This window comes from Choloepus didactylus, chromosome 9 (assembly GCF_015220235.1).
Source record: "Choloepus didactylus isolate mChoDid1 chromosome 9, mChoDid1.pri, whole genome shotgun sequence".
NCBI classification, from domain to species: Eukaryota; Metazoa; Chordata; class Mammalia; order Pilosa; family Megalonychidae; genus Choloepus; species Choloepus didactylus.
Genome location: NC_051315.1, coordinates 58,748,929 through 58,769,598, shown reverse-complemented (window position 1 = coordinate 58,769,598; position 20,670 = coordinate 58,748,929). Strand labels below are relative to the sequence as shown.

The following is a 20,670-nucleotide window of genomic DNA, read 5'->3' as shown; positions in this document are numbered from 1 at the left end:
AGAATAGGAACCAAACAGCTCAAGAGCACAATGACAGAAATTAAAAATTCCCTAGAGGGGTTTAAAGAAGATTGTAGAAGGCAGAAGAATCGCAGAAAGTGAAGACATTTGAAATCATTTAGTCTGAGGAAAAGAAAGAATGAAGAAAACTGAACAAAACCTGAGACACCTGTGGACATCATGAAGTATACCAGTATACACTTATAGGAATTCCAGAATGACTAGAAAGAGAGAAAGGGGCAGAGAGAATATTCAAAGAAATAATGGCTAAAAACTTCCAAAATTTAATGAAACATGCATTTACACAGCTCAAGGTGCTCTATAAACTCCAAACAGGATAAACCCGAATAGATCCATGCTGTGGTATATTACAATCAAACGGGCAAATCCCCAAGATAAAAAGAGAATTCTGAAAGCCACAAGAGAGAAACATGTCATATACAAGGGAGCCTCACTGTGCTAGTTATTAGTGCAGACTTCTAATAGGAAACCATGGAGGCAAGGCAGTGAGGATGACATTTACAGTGCTGAAAGCAAAAAAAATGTCAACCAAGAATTCTATATCCAGCCAAAACTGTCCTTCAAAAATGAGGAAAAGATGAAGACATTCCCAGATAAAAGCTGGTGGAGTTCATCACCACTAGATCAGCACCCACAAGATGCTAAAGAGGGTTCTGCAGGTTGAAAGGAAAGGATAATAGACATAGACTGAAGCCACATGAATAAATAAAGATCTCTAGTGAGGGCAATGACATGGTAAATAGAAATGCCAACACTACTGTGTTTTTGATTGTAACTCCACTTTATACTTCCTAAAGGATCTAAAAGGAAACTGCATAAAGTGTAATGATCATCAGTGGTTCTGGACTCATACTGTATAAGTATATTTGTGGTAAGAACTACATAAGGGGGGGCGGAATGGACAGAGAGGTATAGTAATATAGTTTGTGTATACTATTGAAGTTAAGTTGGTATCAAACTAAATGACATTGTTATCGATTTAGGGAGTTAAAATTAAGTCCCACAGTAACTATAAAGGAAATTTTGGAGAATATGGAAGCTCACAGTTGAAATTAAGAGTGGGGAAGAGGGGGAATAGGAAATGCATAATGAATGTAGGATTTGTTTTTGGGAGATGGGAACATTTTATTCATTGAGGTTGTTGAGGGTACAATATTGTTAATATAGTTAGTCCCACTGAATGTTATGCTTGGGAGTGGGATATAGTTTGGGAAAGTTTATGTTGTATATATACTCCCACAATTCAAGACCAACTGAAGAGACAATGACAATTAAATGCAATACATGACCCTAGATGGGATCTAGCAAAGAAGGGAAAAGGGCTCAAAGGGACATTATTGGGACATAGGAAAAAATGGGAAAATAGACTGAAAGCCTTATATCAATGTTAAATTTCTTGAACTTGGTAACTGCACTTAAAGTGGTTACATAACTGATATCTTTGTTCTTAGAAAATGTACATGGTAGTATTAAATGTTTAAAAGCACGATGTATACAACCTACACTCAAGTGTTCAGCAAACAGGTTGACAGACACCTAGACAGAATGATACCACAAACATGGCACAATGTTAAAATTGGTGGCTCTGGGTCTCTGGGGGTGTAGAGATATGCTGGAGTTCTCTGTATCAATTTTGTATTATTTTTGTAATTGTCCTGTAAATTAGAAAGTATTTTAAAATAAAGTTAAAAAATGAATCAAGATAGAGAATATTTTACATGTAAGAAACCACAGGACATCTTTATGGCATCCAATAAAATCAATAATTACTTCATATCATCTAATATCTAATCCTTATTCAATCTCTCCGTATGTCTCAAATGTTTTCAGTTGATTTGTTCAAATCAGGATCCCAACAAGGTCAATATGTTACAATTTTCTTAAGTCTCTTAAATCTCGTTTAATCTAACACCATTCACTCTTTTTAAAGCCATTTATTGGCTGAAGAAACTGGGTCATTGTCTTGCAGAATTTCCCAATTTGTGGATTTGCTGGTATCTTTGTGGTAGTTTTTAATTTGTTCTTACATTCCCTATATTTCCTGTAAATTGGCTTGATTAGTTTCAGGTTCAAGTTCTTGCAGAATGCTTCACACATGGTGTATCACATCAGGAGACACATCATGTCTGGTTGTCTCACTTGATCAGTGGGTTCAGATGTTTTCAGCATGATCTATTCATTATCAAGTTCCCCAACAACTTCTGTCCTAATAGGTTTAGTAGCCACTAATGATCACTACCTAGATTATTTCACTAGAGGTTGCAAAATTTTGATTTTCTAAATCTACAATTTCTGATGCATTACCTAGAATTCTTCCATAATTTAACTTTTCCCTCTCTAGGATATGGTTATCCCAAGACAGTTTGTAGAGGGAAAGCAGGATAGATTATTGATCCATTTTTCAGAAGTTGATACCATAGCAACCTCTACAGGTGACAAATAAGCACTTCGAATATAATAATTATTAATTCATGGGTTTTCATATATATGATGTATCAATCCATTGCAGTCACTATCTTTTTGATGTTTATATTGCCCCCATTTTTGGCCAGTGAAAACCTTTCATGTTGGCTCCTGTGTCTTTAAAAAAACAACAAAAAAACCCCAGCTTGATATAATTCACATACCACAGAATTCACTCAAAGTGTACAACTCAATTTTTAGTATATTCAGTTGTACAACGATCACAATTTTAGAACATTTAGAACACCACCCCAGAAAGAAATCGTGTACCCATTAGCAGTCACTCCCCATTTTTCCCCAGTCCCCCTATTCTTGGCAATCAATAATCTACTTTGTCTCTATAGATTTCGCTATTCTGGACATTTCCTATAAATGGAATCAAACAATGTCATCTTTTATGACTGACTTTTTTCACTTCACAAAATGTCAAGGTTCATCCTGTTGTAGCATGCATCAGTACTTCATTCCTTTTTATTGTCCAATAAAAATTCCTATGGCTATACATTTTATTTATCCACTCTGATGGACATTTGGATTGTTCTTATTGGCTATTACTATTAATAGTTACCACTATCATTTGTGTATAAGTTCTTGAGATCTGTTTTCATTTCTCTTATGTAACTAGGGGTGAAATTACTATCATATGGTAAGTCCACATTTAACATTTTGAGGAACTGTCAAACTTTTCCAAGGTACCATTTTACATTTTCATCAGCAATGTATAAAGTTTCCAATTTCTGCACATCATTGTCTTTTTTATTATGGCAATCCAACTGGTTCCTGTATGATTTAGACATGACACCAGATTCCTTGCTTTAGGTACATGTCCCACAAGTCTCATCTCCTGCTGTATACCTGAATTTATTGGGAAATGTATTCTGGAGACCACAATCTGTGCATTTTAAGTTCTAACTTCTACTGGGTTAAACTGTTTCTATGCTTTTTCAGTGGGAGAGCTAGGAAATACGTATTTTGAGAAAGAGAAAAATGAGTTCAAACTAATTTTTCCAAATCAAGTTAAAGCAGCAATTATTTCTCTTCTCTTCAGCAGAAATTCACATACTTATTGCTTTATTCTTGAATACATAAATACTAGTTTCAAATAACACTACCAATATTACTCAATATTACTGAATGCAACTTAACACGTGTGGTTTATTTTGTAGACTAACTTTCACTAGACATGAGCAAATAACAATATATAAAAATTATTAAAAATTCTACATGTAGTTTTACAGGTTCAGTGGCTTTTGATGAATTGCATTCTTCTGCTCCTTTACTTTTTTAAGCATTTACATGGTCACAGAGTCTTATTTGTTAAAAAAAAAAAAAAAAAAAAAAGTTAACTTTAGTGTTCTAAGCTCATGTACCTCTTACTCCTTCTACATTTAATAGACTGCATTGGGTAGTGATTCTCTCATACCAAAGAAACTGATTCAGTACATATGGGATGAGGATGGGCACTAGTATACCAGTACTTTTAAAAGAGCACAGATGATTATGAGGTCAGCCATGGCTCTGAGCCATATTCTTGGAGGTTCAGGTTTAAAAAAAAAAAAATCTGCTGTAAAATAAATCGAATAAACATGACTTGTCATGAAGTATTAAAAAGAACACTATATACTGATTCCCAAATCGTGTGTCAAGGTGCTGAGTGATGAAGTGAACTCACAAGGTCACAACTGGTAGGATATTTTAAAAATTTGAGGGAGTGATATTCAACATCTACAGGGAGCTTTATTACTAGCTTGAGGTAGTTCAATTCTAACATATTAAATGCTCCATTCCTTTTGTTGACCTATCTTTGTAAAGCTGGATTTTCAGCACAGCCAGGACAAAACACAAAATCAATGTAGAACAGGAAGAGTAGTGGTGTCCAATCTGACTGCAAAGTTTGAGAGGTTGTGCAAGGCCAACAGTTGCACACATCCCATCATTAATTAGTTGTCGCTATTTAAGAATGAAAACAATTTTTTTTTTTTTTTCAAATGGAAGTATTTAATAAACAGAACCATTAGGTATTTCTTTTGGTGCAGGGATGCCATATAAAAACTCCTGAGATGGAAGGGCACAGTGTTACCAAGGCAGTTTGTGAACCTCTGTCATATGCCTTTTCCTTTAAATTCAGTTTTAAGAGTTGCTATTTAAGGGTAGTTACTTCCTTTGGATAAACCATTTTCCCATTACAAAACAGGAACTCTGTTTCTACAAAATGGTTAATTACACAAATTGGTTTTACAATCAATTTAGGCAAGTAAAGGATCACAATTTAACATGAAACAAGTTGGAGAAAAGAACTGGGTGGTAAAACATATTCACAGCAGAGGAAATACAACTGTTCTTATCTAATCTGATAGAAGAAACCCACAGCTAAAAACCTGTGACAAAGATGCAAACTGGAATCAAGACCCCTTGGATATTAAGAGGACTTTGAGGGGGGAAAAAGACATAAAAATTATGGACCAATACTTTAACAATAAATACAATATTAGGTTTGGAAATATGTTCAGGAATGAAACCTTGAAAGCCGTGAAAACAGAAAAAACAAACTGATGCTAAAAGTATTTTAATACTCAATTTGCACAGACCATGGGAAGCACTCACATTTTACATATTCTCCTGGCTAAGGCATTTAAAGAATCCAGAATCTGAGAATTTATTAATAGTCACCTGTTAGCACATACAGACCACTGAGTGGTCAGAATGTTTTTACCCAGCATATATATTTAGTGACTTACTCTCAAGTTAACAAGACATTTTCTCTAAATATATGTAATTTACGTAAAAACAAAGCCAAACCCAAACTAGACCAATCTGTTTTGTAAAGCTGATTAACATTTCTATGGTTTTACAATAAGTGTTATACTAAAACTGGTAGGCACAGGATATATTAGTGTTATCAGAGCTGAGAAATCTGAAGAAACTAAAAAGCAAATCATAGCATTCCAGTACATGGTAATGCAAATTCCAAGTTTAACCTTAAAAGTTTGCCGAGGTAAAAGATACAAAGCAATTTGAAGCATTACAAATAAACAATTGATCTGTAACTTATCGGCAAACCTTCGTCTACAAAGTGTAACTGCTGGCTAAATTCCTACAGAAGCAGGGTACTGTAAAACTCTTGTTCAGTTTTGTCATAATACAAATAACCCTATACCCCCATGGCTAAGACAAAAGGATATTTTAGTTGATTTATCTTCATTTTTTGGCTTCTAATAAAAATAAAGGTTGAATAACTAATATGACAATTTAAAAAATACAAAAAAACAAACTGATTATTATAGCAGTTTTATTTAATACAATGTTTAACTATAAAAGTTAATACACAGTTTTCCAAGTCTAAATTTTGTAAAATGCAGTTTGCAAAAAACAGTTCAACAGTTACTAGACTAATGATAAGAGAAGCAGCATTTTGAAACTAATTTTAGGATTGAGAAGACAATAGTTTTATTTCTAAATTTCATTAAAAAAATATACATCACAGTGACTTTTGAGCTAGGAAAAGGAAGTGCATTAACTTCATTTATGTTTCCTTTCCACAAAGAAAGCAGTCACAGAACCTTTAACATTCCCATGTACAAATAACCAGTTCATTTATCAGTCTTTCAAAATACTATAAACACACAAAAAGGGAAGAAAATATACAGCATGTGCTTTTGGGAACATAGGGAATTTGTTTAAAAAAAGAAGGAACACAAATTCAACCCCACCACTCCCCTTTGCACAAAAATAAACAAGAACCCCCAATGACACCCTTCTCCAATCTTATTGATAGAATTTTCTTACTCATTTTTCCCCTTTATTTTCTTCTTGGGTCACACCACAGACCACAGAGTTTGCATTTACCTAAAGGCAGTCGGGAAGCCCACTATGGGTAGGTATGCCAGCCAATGCTGGGCTTTCTGGGGCTTATTTTTAGATATTAATTTTTATAATAAGTATTTGTAACAGAACATATTTTTTCAAAACAATCCTTGGAAAGTTTATTCAACTGTAGAAGTATGAATCTGAAACTGTATAATTACAACAAAGAAACAGGACCAAAAGGAGATAGAAAAAATATCCATTTTAATGTTCTTTACAGCAGTCAGCTGTATAAAGTACCTTCTGACTAAGGCAAACTAAACAAATTTCAATAGAATTTATTATAAGAAATTTCAAGTGCAATGAAAAATCTTACTACCTGGAAGTTAAGAACATAGAACTACTAAAAAACATACATTAACTTATACCCAAAATACCAGAAACCAAATGTGGGCTGGCCCATAATATAAAATATTTTTCATACCTTCCATTGGGCACAAGAATCAAAGGCCATTCAGCAAAGCCAATATCACACCTGTGTAAAGATAGACTTATCATACTAATTCTTTACAATTTCTATGAGGGCTTCCATTGAAAAACTTAAACTATATTGCTCTATGAACTGTAAATTACTATAAATTATCTTAAAAAGTAATTCACTATAAATTAATTTAATAAGTAGTTTACTAAAAAGTAATTAATAAAAATGTTTTAAAGGAACCCAGTAGCTTCTCCACTGCTCATTTTGTTGATACTTAATCTCTCTGTATCATCAATTTCTGTGGCACAAAGTTTATTCAGGAAAATAATTCACACAAAATAACAATCATGAAAATTCTATATATTGAAAAGAATTTGCTCAGATATTGCCAAACAATAAAAATGAATTTAAATTTTAAAGATATTAAGTCAAAGACACTTTGAAGTAAACTCTAAGCTCAAACATAAAGACCTATGAAATCAACTTGACAGGAAAGAATTAAACACCTGACTTTCAGGAAAACAGAGTATGTTCAAAGTAAAATATAAAGATATAATGAAAGGACCATGTAAGCCATGTTCTATTCAGATGCAAGGACAGAGGTGAAGTACATTTAATTTTTTAAACATTCCTTATGTTCTGAAAATAAAATCTAGTTGATTGTCACCTCTCACCTTAATTCCTTTACCACATCTTGCTATTATAATAGTTAAGAAAGCTTAAAAAAAGGCCTATAAATAATGCTGAGCATAGTGTTACTCTTTTGATAACCAAAACAGAGAATACTGCTTATAGAAATCACTAAATATTTCCCCCTATGGTTACCTTTCAAAACTCTTGGATTTGAAAAGTACTTGCCTGTAATTCTTGGTAGTTAAAGCTCTAGAATCAGACAACAAAGAAATGTTTTTAGTTAGCATGGACTTTTTAAAAACTTTAACTGTTATTACAAATCCTTTCTTAAAATAGCACCGTTCTTGAAACTCAGTTTACACCAAAGATTTAAAATATGCAATTTACTGAATTTAAGACAAACAATAACTAGTTAAAATATGTTACTGATTATATAGCTTGGGCACTCAGACTCCATTATTCGCTAACATGGGGTTGTGGTCAAAGTCCCTAAGGAATCAATCACCCTACATTATAATAAGAATCTATTACTTTTATGATCAGGAAAAAAAACTGGGAAGAATCTACTGTAGTTATTTGTTTCAGGATATTCCAACCAATCTTGGCATTATCCTATTCATTCTGTAAACACCTACCATAATGCTAAATGTATCATTACTGTATTCATCAATAATGACAAGTATTCTGTTAAGCACTGCTTTATTCAGTACAAATAGCACTGAATACTACTACATGTACCAAGAAGCTACCTTGGTAATAAGAGTTGACAGTATATTGACAAATACTAAAGTACAAAACTTTCTAAAGGCTCCTATCAATTTGAATTTTGAAATTTATTTTCAAATGAGGCAGGTTTTGTGTTTGTTGGATATTCAATGTTTTATTTAGAAGGGAAATTACAGGATAAAAGGCACAAAACAGCAGAATACAACACAAAACTTGGTGGACTTTTGGTTATCTTAATTAAAGTTTGCAGCTTTCTACTATCTATGTGGCAATACTATACATGCCAAGTTAAAACAATGTTAACAGTAATGGTTTAAAGCCACCTGAAGAGAAACCAGTGTCAATAAACATGCTATAGCCTATCATGATACATACATTAAAAAGATGCATTTTCCTGCCATTAAAACTCACAGCTATGAGTTAGAGAAGTCACTTCAACTTAAAACACAAGAAAACATGCAGAGTTAACACTCAACTCTATTACAATTTGGTGGCCAAAAAGAGAAATCTTGGAAGTTAGTAAGTCAATACTAATAATTTTTAAAGTCTAGCTTAAGGACCTGCACAAGTGGTATGTTTTAGTGATAGTATTTTCTTTAAGTTTTAGAAAAGGGTAATAATAATAAACAATGTTCCCCAAAAGTAACAATTTCAACTGTTCAGACCAAAAGCAACACAGAATTGAGAATTAAAATATGATTTTTCTAACGTATAGTACCTGTCAAGTGCTGTGTAACAGCAAGTCAAGCTCAATCAGTACATCAACTGAAAAAAAATACTTCTATTTTTATAGACAGTTAAGTAAAACAAAACTGGACAGGGAAAACATTAACATGAAATAAGCTATGGCTTGAACTACAAAGAATCAGATATGCAGTATAAATAACTATTTTTAAAGCACAAATTCCTATAATATCAAAACTGATGCTTTAAGATCTCAAGTTATTAGGATCCTGCTTCTGGGTAATTAAAAGCCACTGCTACAAGCCTCTATTATAGATGCAATCAGAAAATCTATACAAGATATCTTCTACCTGGTGGCTTTTAAAATTACTTTAATTGTTAAAGAAACGCAAGCTTTTGTAGCAATGTATTACAACAATTCAGCTATGCTTGTTTCCATGTGGTTGATCAAACAATTTACAGTATAGTATAGCACATTTGCTATTGGCTGATTGTTTCAACACAAAAATGCACATATGAAATATTAAATACAGCACACAGTATTACACCAAAGGGTTTTTCTCATTTCAATTTTATTAAAACTTCAGCAGTACAAATTATTCAGGTTGCAGATTATCAAAAGATCAACTCAGTGAAGTCCACATTAAAAAAAAAGAAAAAAAAAAAAAAAAAGACAAACATTAAACAACCCAAAACAACAAAAAGAGGAAACAATATAAAGGAGATTCATCAGCAAGTCTCTAAAACTTAAAATTTGAGACAGAATGGAAATAAGTTTATATAACTCACTCATCCACTTTTGTCTTCATCTGTGCCAGGGCTAGATTCATGATCAAATTTTTTATTTTTATCATGTACGTGGTCATTTTCTTGACTCTTTGATATTTGGTTTATTTCTTTTTCCACTGAGGATCTAGTCTTCTCATCCTCCTTATTTTTCAATGTGTCACTGTCCTTACTGCTTTGTTTTATTTTTGAGAATGGACTTTGATCTCTATCAGCCTTTTTTTCCCTGTTATTACTTGAGCTATTATGATCACGATTTTTAGAGTACATTCTTTTCTCACCCTCAGAATTTTCTTTTCTGTGTGAACTCTTACTTTCTTGGTTTCTATATTTTTCTTTGTTTCTGCCTTGACTTTCTTCTCTCTCTGAGCTCCGTGAATCTCTCCTCCTTCTTCTCCGATCTTTACTTCTTGATCTTCCTGGTGTTGCTCTTCTCTCTCTGCTCCGTGACCTTCCTCTTCTCCTGTACTCCCGGTCTCTGTACCTGTGGTACTCTTTGCTTCGGCTGCGATCCCGGTCTTGGCTTCTAGATCGCACTCTTCTGCTCCTGTCCCTACTTCTGCTTCGTTCCCTTGTTCTACTGTTGTAACTGTGTTTGCCTTTAGTTATAGCACGTTCTCTACTCCTAGACTGTGCATGTCTATCCTTATCCTTACTTTTATTATGATCATGCTCATTACTTTTTGATTCACCCTGTTTAGATTTCTCTTTACTCCTACTCCTTTCCTGATCTTTCCCTTTAGAATCAGACTGCTTTTCTTTTTCTTTAACATTCTCATGATCTCTTTCTTTACTTCTTGACCTCATCCTCTTTTCTTCATGTCTACTATGCTTTGAATCTCTTTCCTTACTCTTTGATTTCTCTTTGCTCTTACTCCTACTTTTAGATTTGGTCCTTTTCTTCACTTTGTTTTTATTATATTTATCATCTTTATCTGAATTTCTGCTGATATCTCTGTCTTTGCTGTTAGATTTATGGTCTTTAACTTTCTTTTCCTTTTCGCTTTTTCTGTTGGGACTTTCTGATACATGCCTGTGATCAGTTATTTTTCTCTCTTTTACTCTAACTGGGCTTCTTTGATTTTCTGTTATTTCATTTAACTCACTCCTAAAAAATAAGAAAAATAAAGATGTTAGAAAATTTTATTAGGAAGAGAATGGTGTCCATTTTGAAAACACTATTAAATTTTTCTTAAGGTATTCAGAAACAATTAAAATGGCTGTTAGTAAAATAACTTTATGCACAATAGTAAAAATAATACTTGTCACACATATTTATAATAATATAGTTAAAACTCACTTATCCCCTTTGATCCATCTTTCACCACTTGATACCCTCATTCTTTGAGCTCTCTGCATCTCTTGCCTCCAATGTGGAGGAGTCTCACTACGCCTGAAACGATCCCTTGATCTGGATCTGGAAGGAGTTCGATATCGCTTAAGAAAAAAATGGAAAAAAATTAAAGTATTAAAATATAAAAGCATTACAACATTAATTACAAATTTATCCTGAGGCAAAGAGTATGTATTTCCAGGTTCAAATAAATGTCTGATATTTCTTTGCTCTTTAAAACTGCTAAAATTTCCCAATATGAAATCAATAAAGCAGAAAAACTTTAGTCACATCGCAAGATCCCAAAAAGAAGTATTAGCCACAGAATACTCTAATACCCCATACGTCACCAATCCTTTCCCTGAGAGAGTAATGCGAGAGCATAATATGTGCAATTACCCTTAAAGGTTGCCAAGTTCCAATTTGGGTGTATGTTTACTTTATTAATCAAAGCAACTATATCCCACATTATGAGAAAAACTCTTTGAGTAAACATAAATATGTTAATTTATTCAACCAATATTTACTCAGCCCTTAAGATGGCCAACCACTCTGCCATGTATTCAGGAATCCTTAGTGAGCCAAGACTTATCTGATTTTGCTCCCTTGAAGTTTATATTCTACAGGGCTAAGAGAACACATGGATGGACATAAAATCACACATATTAAACAAATATTCAACTACAATCAGAAAGAGTGCAAGAGGTGAAATAAAAGGTGCTCAGAGAATATGAGACAGAGATCTGATGGGAGAAACATTCAGTTAACTAGTAATTAAAAGCTGAGAACTTTTTTGGATAAAAAGTTTTTGTTTAGGAGGACTTAGCTAGGAAATGGGGAGGAAAAGAGGGTAAGTATAGAGGGTGAGGAAGAATATTTGAAGCATAAGAAATACCGTGTTTGAAGGTCCTGAAACAGGAAGGAACATGGAATGTTTTAGAAATGATTTGCATGATCAGTTTGGTTAGAGCTAAGAAATGTGAAGTAAAGCAGTACTAGATAATACTGATGAGGTAAGCAAGGACTTGATTTTGGAGGCTTTGTAGGCCATGGGAAGAATTCTGGATTTGTCCTAGGATCAATGGCAAAGGAGTGATGTAATCGGATTTTCACTTTTAAAAGATCACTCTGTGAAGCCGAACATGTTCGTAAATGATTGTTTAAAGCCATGTACCCACAGAGTAGCATCACAAACCCAAATAACTGCTAACATGATATACTTACACGGTATGACACTGGTGCAGAGAGTTAACAACAGAGTGGTATGGAAAAACTACTCATTACATATTAAAGACTATGTTTAATAGAAATATCTTACCAATATTATACTAATACTAGGGATGGATAATTAGCAGCTGGTAAGAGTTCTGAGACATATCATGTTATGATAATTGTTTAAGTTGAGAGAGATGAGAATAGCACAACTAAATGAAGATAAGGTAAGAAACTGACTGTTCAGCTTGGGATAGAATAAATATTAAGTGAAATTAGGAATCCACTACTAAATAAATCAAGCCCTTGACTTAAGGCTTGCTCTTATGAAACTTAGGGTATAAATGGAGGCTGACCCCTCCTATAATTATGCCTAAGAGGCACCTCCAGGGAACGTCTTTTGTTGCTCACATGTGACCTTTCTCTCTCTAAGCCCAAATAAATTTATTAACCTCCACCCACCAAGGGACATGACTCCCAAGGGAATAAATCTCCCTGGCGACTTGGGACAAGATGCCCAGGAATGAGCTGGGCCCTGGCAGCAAGAGATTGAAAATACCTACTTGACCAAAAGGGGAGGGGCAGGAAGAAAGGTTAACAAGCTGAGGTCACAGTGGCTGAGAGATCCCAAGTGGAGTCAAGAGGCTATTCTGGAGGTTTCCCTTATGCAAGCTCCAGCTAGACATCCCAATTGGCCACAGTATACCATGCCCTTACCAAAAGTAGTCCCCAAATACCTAGGTCTCTACCTGAGATGCTATAAAAGATTCACTCACTAAGTTTTATCTCTCAGAAACTTAAATCCACCAGTGTTCCTATGCCAGACAAGTCCTAAAACCCAGAAGCAACAGCCTCTTTGAGAACAACAGTCAGATGCACTCCCCTTCCCCATACCGTCAACACCCCCTTTCAATATGAACAAGTTAGGGTGCTCACTGCCTAGACACCCCTGGAGATGGAAAAAGAGATTAAGTGAAAGGAAGGAGTAGCAACAAACATGGTAAGATTTAACAAACATCTATGAATACTGAAACTCTATGTAAATATGTATATGTTTTTAGATGCTGGGGTGTTAGAATAGCTGGAAGGAGGTAAATGACATGGTGGAACTATAACCTGTAACTTCCTTTGAAATTTGTTCTATAGCTATTCATTGAATTGTGCTTTGAAAAGTCTTCACCTTTCTATATATACCCTATGTTGCATAATAAGGAAAGAACTGAAACTGTGGAACTGTAACCCGTAACAATTTTTGAAATTACCTATATAAATTACCTATATATCTGCTTGTTGAGCTGTACATCGAAAGTTAACACCTTTCAGCAATAATGGAAACAGCTGAGGTTGTAGAACTATGACCCATGATAAAATCTGCTACTTGTTAAATCATATTTTGAAAGTTATCACTGTTAATGTATACAAGTTAAAATTCACAATAAAAAATGCATTTAAAAAAAAAGATCATTCTGGCTACTGTTTAAGAGAACAGATTTGATCAATGATTCTCAGAGTATGGTCTAGGAACAATACACTCCAAGACTCAGGGGGTCTGCAAGGTCAAAAGTTCAAAACAATTTTTATACTATTATCATATTATTTGATTTTTTTCACTTCTCATTGTTTCACTATAGTTTTCCAGAGACTCCATGGCATGTTTTGATTTCAGTGCTTTCACAGATAATGTAATATGTCCTTACATATCCTTCTGTTTTGAATACAGTAAATATCAACAGACATGACCCACATCAACAAAAGCTCTTTGGGTCCCCAATAATTTTTAGGAGCATTAATGGGTCCTGAAACAAAAAATTAGAAAACTACCAAGTCAATAGTTAGGGAGCCATTGTTTACTAGTTCAGAAAATATATGATAGTGAATTGAATTAAGAAGGTGGGAGTGGAGCTTGAGAGAGGCATACGGATTTCAGTGCATTTAGGAGGTAGAACTGACAAGATATGCTGATGGATAAGAGAGGTAAAGTATGAAATAAAGGGGGAAATCACAGTGATTCTTGGGCTTCGGGTTTAACTGTATAGATGGTGGTACCAAAGAGACCAGGAATCTTCAAGACGACCAGGTCTGAACTGGAAGTGCTGTATGAACTTCATATATACCAAATTTCAGGTGTGTCTACTAGGCCACTCAATGTCTGTCAAATAAGTTTCTGGTGCTGAGAAGAGAAGATGAAAACTTGACAGTTATCAGCATATAGGTAGCCACCAAAGGCATGGAGTGATGAGTTTTTCTGAGGAGCATATGCAGAGTGAGAAGCATTGGAACCTTGAGGTACTTCAATATTTAACAGTCAGGAAGAAGAATGAACTGGCATTGGAAATTTCAGACACACTGGCCAGAAAGTAAAAGAAAAATGTCATGGAAGCAAAAGGGAAAGAGTATTACAAGGAAGGAGATCAAGTAAAAAGACTGAAGTGTTGCAATGAATTTTGTGACATGGAGCTGACCAAAGGGCAAGTATTTTTTTCAGCAGAATGGTGGGGTAGAAGACAAACTGAAATGACCGAGGAATTATTAGAAAGTGAAGAAATAAGATACTAAATAGTTTTGAAAATACAAAAGATATTTAAATTCTACGGAGCAAAATCCAGTAATGAGAAAGATGAAGACTAATTTTTATTTATTTATTTTTAACAAGAATGGAGATATAGTGGTCAGAAAGCAAGGAGGGGATCCAAGAAACCCCCCAATCCTATACCTCCTGACCCCAAAGAAGGTCTCATGGAGTTTCACTTTGGAACTACCAATACACAGAAGTTTCTGTCATCTATAAAAAGGGAACATACAATTCAATATCCACACCTCCCCTAAATTTCAGTTAATTGTACAGTAAAATAGTATTTAAGAAACATTAAAATTACTTAAGGAAGATAAACGCAATACTATGAGGATTTCCGGAAAAAGAATCACCTACCCTTGGTCCTCTTCCTTTAATCTTCCTGCCAGACCTGGTAACCAAAAGTCGCCTCTGGTACGAAGCAGGCTGGGAGTTAGGTGGATTACTACAAAGAAACAAAGGGAAAGATAAAACATCTTGTTTTCTAAAAATAAACCTGGAGAATATACCGTTATTGATCTCAATTAATACATTTTAAACCCTATATATAATCAGTGGTTCCCAATGAAGAATAATATCAACTGCTAGTTATTTGGAAAAATAAAGAAGCATTTTTAAAAGAAACTGCCAATGACTCTGTGGGGTGGGGTTTGGTGTGGTGTGGGTGGGTGAGTGCTACTGGCACTTAGTGCCCAGGAATTAGAAATGCTAAAAATCTTGTAATGCATGAGAATGAAACATTCTCCTGCCGCAAACGGTAATTGTATCCTGTTGAGAAACACTGCTGTATGATCATTACTAAGATGAAGTTAATCTGATAGTACTAAGGAACATCAACACAGAAGAGCTCAGAGTGGGCTACAGGCTGTTGGGAGAATAATTTTAAGACTTCCTATTTACAAAGTACCTTTTCCTATAAGCAGTTATTCATTGACGATACAAGTATATAAGCATATTTAAGTATAGAAAAATGGAATACGTTATATTAAGCAGGCACAGCTGATGTGAACTAGCAAAAACTTTGTATTATGGTTTATATCAAAAAGGGAAATTGTTTTCAAATAATAAGTTATATAAGTTTAATATCTAATTAGCATATGGACTACACCATGTAAGTGATGTTTCTAATATCTTTGAAAAGTTCATTCTAAAGTAGTTCAAACATTTTCTCCTTAATCTTTGTTTTGCACTTAACACACACCCTTCCCCAATATTAGCGGAAAGGTAAATGCAATCCAATCTACCTAAATTACCCTGTTTCAAATAACTAGATTTCATTTTTATATATTTATTGTATTGTAAAAGCATAGGGGGATTGATAAGAGAAAAACTTCAATTTTTTCTACTTTTGGACATAATTATAAAAATAATTAATAAAAAGTAAATAGAATTACTGATACTAATGATGTGGATTTATTTAGAAAAATTTTCAAAGCACTTGAACATGACAAATTTTCATTACTACAATATTATAACCTGGTAAAGAAAACAGCATTTTTCCTAGTAGACAAATAGAAAAGTCAGGTTTTTTACTTGCCTAAAAGTCTTAATACATACAAACAGTACAATAAAACACTGTCTTGTTTTAAATGGAATTCGTTTGGAACGCCACTTGACATGTAGTTTTTATGTATATGCAGTACTTTATCAAAAAAAAAAAAAAAAAAAAAAAAGGAGCTTTTACTCAAAATCTGCTTATAATTTAAGTCAATTTATCTTTCTAGCTATGTTGTTGGCAAAAATGAGCTTTGTTAACAGCATCCTATAGAAGAGGATTTCAATCTTTGGGATAAGATCACCAACTAAATCTTATCTAGAAAGTTTTTTGTTTTTTCTAATTTTATTTTGAAATAAATTCAAAGTTATAGGAACACTTGCAAAAACAATACAAACCCTATACACAGAACTCCAGCATACCCTGACCCTCCTCCTCAGATACCCCGATCCACCAACTTTAACATGCTGTCACACCACCATTTCTCTTTCCCTCCCTCCTTCCCTATCATCCATCATCTATTGCTCTGTCTTCTGAACATCTGAGAGCAAGCTGCACACATCCTTGAAAAAACACTATAATTCACATATACAATTCCCATGAACAAGAACATTCTTTTATGCAATCCCATTAAGCATAGCTAAGAAGGTCAAGAAATTAAACATTGATACAAAACTTACATTCTGTATTTCCTTTTTTTCTTTGTTTTTCCTTATGTCTCAACTGTGTCCCTTTGAGCCTCCTGTCCTCCATCCTCAGATCCCATCCAGGATCATCCTTGGCATTCAATTGTCGTCTATTTAGACTTTTTTTTTTTTTTTTCAATTGTGGAAACATATATACAGCCTAAATCTTCCCATTCCACCCCCTCCCTAGCCTTCCATTAGTGGCATTAATCACCTTTAGAATGTTGTAATGCTCTTTCCCACCATCCATTACTAGAAATTTCCCTTCACCTCAACAGCAAACCTACACTCATCTCTTAACTCCCCATTGCCCCTTCCCCCACTTCTCGTAACCCATATTCTACTTTTCATCTCTATGGTCGTATTCTCTGATAATTTCTTTGTTTACTGTGGGGCTTAAAGTTAACCTCTTAAATCCATAACAATCTTGTTTTTCTTTGATACCAACTTAACTTCAATAGGACACGTAAAGTATGTTCCTGTACTCCTCCATTCCCCCACCTTTATATAGTTCTTGTCAAAAATTACATATTTTACACTGAGTCCCAAACCACTAATTTGTCATTAGAGTTTGTGTATTTTACATCATGTAGGAAGTAAACAGTGGAGTGACAAATCAAAAATTACTGACTTCTATGTGTATTACACTGTGGTCAGAGAATGCGCTTTGAATATATTCAATTGTTTGTGTTTTTTTGTTTTTTTTTTTGTTTTAATTTATTGAGGCTCATTTTATGTCCCAGCATATGGTCAATTCTGGAGAAAAATCCGTGACCACTAGAGAAAAATGTGTGTCCTGGTGATATAAGGTTCTATATATGTCTATTAAAATTCTCCGTATCTCTCTCTCCTTTCTTTGTTTCTCTGTCTGTAGGGCTCCCTTTAGTATCTGAAGTAGGGCAGATTTTCTATTGGCAAAATCTCTCAGCATTTGTTTGTCTGTGAAAAATTTAAGCTCTCCCTTTGTCAAATTTGAAGGAGAGTTTTGCTGGATAAAGTATTCTTGGTTGGAAATTTTTCTCTCTCAGAATTTTAAATATGTCATGCCGCTGCCTTCTCGCCTCCATGGTGGCCGCTGAGTAGTCACTACTTAGTCTTATGTTGTTTCCTTTGTATGTGGTGAATTGCTTTTCTCTTGCCACTTTCAGAACTTGCTCCTTCTCTTCAGTATTTGACAGTCTGATCAGAATATGTCTTGGAGTGGGTTTATTTGGATTTATTCTATTTGGAGTTTGCTGGGCATTTACGCTTTGTGTATTTATATTGTGTAGAAGGCTTGGGAAATTTTCCCCAACAATTTATTTGAATACTCTTCCTAGACCTTTACCCTTCTCTTCCCCGTCTGGGACACCAATGAGTCTTAAATTTGTACATTTTATTTTATCTATCGTATCCCTGAGATCCATTTCGATTTTTTTCTCCATTCTTTCTTTTGTTCTTTCATTTTCTGTTCTGTGGTCCTCTAGGACACTGAGTCATTCAACTTCCTCTAATCTTGTATTATGAGTATCCAGAGTCTTTTTAATTTGGCCAACAGTTTATTTCCATAAGATCTTCTATTTTTTTATTTACTCTTGCAATTTCTTCTTTACGCTCTTCTAGGGTCTTCTTTATGTCTTTTATATCCTGTGCCATGCTCTCGTTCTTTGATTGTAGTCCTTTGATTAATTGCGCCAAGTACTGTGTCTCTTTTGATATTCTGATTTGGGTGTTTGGGATTGGGTTCTCCATATCGTCTGGTTTTCTCATATCTTTTAAGATTTTCTGTTGTTTTAGGCCTCTTGGAATTTGTTTTGCTTGATAGGATTTCAAGTTGTAAAAAATACCAATCTACTTTTTCAGAACTACAACTTGGTGGAGTATACTTTCTCTAACTAACCAGCAGATGGCGTCTGCAAGTCACCTATTCCCCTCAAGTCAGTTCCTCTCAACTTTGTCTTTGTGGTGTGTGGGGAAATGATTCTTGTGGAGTTCAATTGGTGAACTCAGTTTAGGTGTGTTGTTGGTGCTGTCTGCCCTGAATGTGGGGCGTGTGTCTGGGTGGTTAGGGAGGCAGGGCAGCTTTAATAATCAAACCTCCCAGGTGTTCCCAGAGATTCAGGGCTGTTGCAAGAGTCTAAGCCTTCATTTCAGTTTTGTCCCAGATTTTCTCTGCCACTGACCCACAAGTCCCCGGCTTTGACATAGCATCCCTGGGTTTTCCAAGCGGGCCCCCCTTCTCAGCTGTGATCTTTCAGGACAACTGCTGAGGGAAGGCTGCGCTACTTCACAAGTGCATGCTGTCCCTCAAGAGAAGCCCCGGGCCGCTGGGCCATGCAGGGGTGCTCCCAGCCTGATGCAAAGATGGCTGAGTGGGGCGTCTCCACCCACTCCCCTCTTTTTGCACAGCCCCGCCTTCCCAGCTCCACAACAACTAGCTGTGTATGCACCCAAGTCCACTGTCCACGGCTGAAACTGTGGCGTGTGGGAGGTGCCATGGGATACACTCCCCGTCACACTGGTTTTCCTGGCGCAGCTCTGGGCTGTGGGCACGGCCCCGGGCAGGAGTGTCTCCAGCCTGCCAGGGAGCCGGCCTTAAGCAGCGCAGTTTCTTTCTCCTTTTGGCTCTCCCCTCTGCTCCCCTGGCCTGAGGGAATCAGCAGAGGTCTATCCTCCATGCCAGACACCAAAAGGTTGGCACAGCCCACTCCTGCCGTGCTTCACTGTGTGGTTCTCATCGTCATAACTGCAGCCGCTCCTGGGTTTTTTTTTATTATTATTATTTTTTTTTATTTTAAAGAAAGAACTAGTCCATCTCCAAATGCCAACCCCTGATTTCCGCACACCGCAGCATGGCCGCAGGACTTTCAGCCAGCTTAACTCACTCATTTCAGAACACAGACTCCCGGTTTCACCAAGTGCACGGTCCCTGTGGTTTTAGCAGACCTTGTCCAGCTGGCGCATCGCTGAAACTGGTATTCTGGGTCACTTTCTGGTTTTTATCTAGTATTTTTCACGGAGGTGTTGTTTTGTCCTGTCTCACCTAGCTGCCATCTTAGATTCTCTCCTACAAAGTTTTTAACAAGAAAAGTTCTGATAAAGAGTGTAGGGTACTCTACAAGATACACACATTCACTTACCACTCTCTCTCTCTCTCTCTGTTTTTCCTTTCTTTTTCATCAGGTTTAGGAGGACTTTTTCTCATTAGGAACCTATTTTCAGGTATAGGAGGGATCTCTTCTGGACGGACTGTAGACTGGGGTTGAGCGTCAAGATTTTCAGCCTCACTTTCACTAGATGCGCTTAGTAGACAAAAACACAAAAAAACAAGTTACATTTAGTTATTATTACTTACCCTGTATTTCCAAATGTTGGTATTTCTTTTCTTTATAATAAGGTGTCACAATATTTACTCCATTCAATCCCTTGCAAAATGCTAACACATGGGGAAAATCTTCCTCTATTCCTCTGACAAACCAACTAACCAAAAGGTCAAAATATTTATCACAATCCAACAATTCTCACTATTCCTTTATTCCTCCCATAAAATACACAAACCTATAAAACTAAAAGCTTCTTTGCACTGAATGTTCACAAAATGACCTGAGTGGTTTTGTTGAAATGGAAATGAATCTGCCCAAATTTAATTTACAGATTTTAGAATATCAAAGTGGTCTTATGATACTCTGCCATAAAATATTTCTATTTCAATGTTCCCCAAATAACTGACCTCAAATCCCAAAAGAATTATTTATAAACAGAAGGGAATTAGATTACAGTATTATAAAATTAAGA

General features: G+C 35.2%; 1 protein-coding gene across 4 annotated transcripts in view; it reads right to left on the bottom strand.

Moving 5' to 3' along the window:
- Positions 1-5,046: 5,046 nt before the first annotated feature.
- PPIG (peptidylprolyl isomerase G) overlaps positions 5,047-20,670 on the bottom strand; it is a 95,148-nt gene continuing 79,524 nt past the window's right edge. For 3 of the 4 annotated variants that reach the window (XM_037850516.1, XM_037850518.1, XM_037850519.1), the window contains exons 11-15: positions 20,019-20,177; positions 17,740-17,746; positions 15,073-15,162; positions 10,899-11,035; positions 5,047-10,706 (exon numbers count right to left, since the gene is read on the bottom strand). In XM_037850516.1, coding sequence (XP_037706444.1) covers positions 9,602-10,706; positions 10,899-11,035; positions 15,073-15,162; positions 17,740-17,746; positions 20,019-20,177 — 1,498 coding nt within the window. In that variant the 3' untranslated portion in view covers positions 5,047-9,601. Of the gene's footprint in view, positions 10,707-10,898; positions 11,036-15,072; positions 15,163-17,739; positions 17,747-20,015; positions 20,178-20,670 lie in introns of all 4 variants that reach the window. The other variant, XM_037850520.1, reaches the window with a different exon arrangement.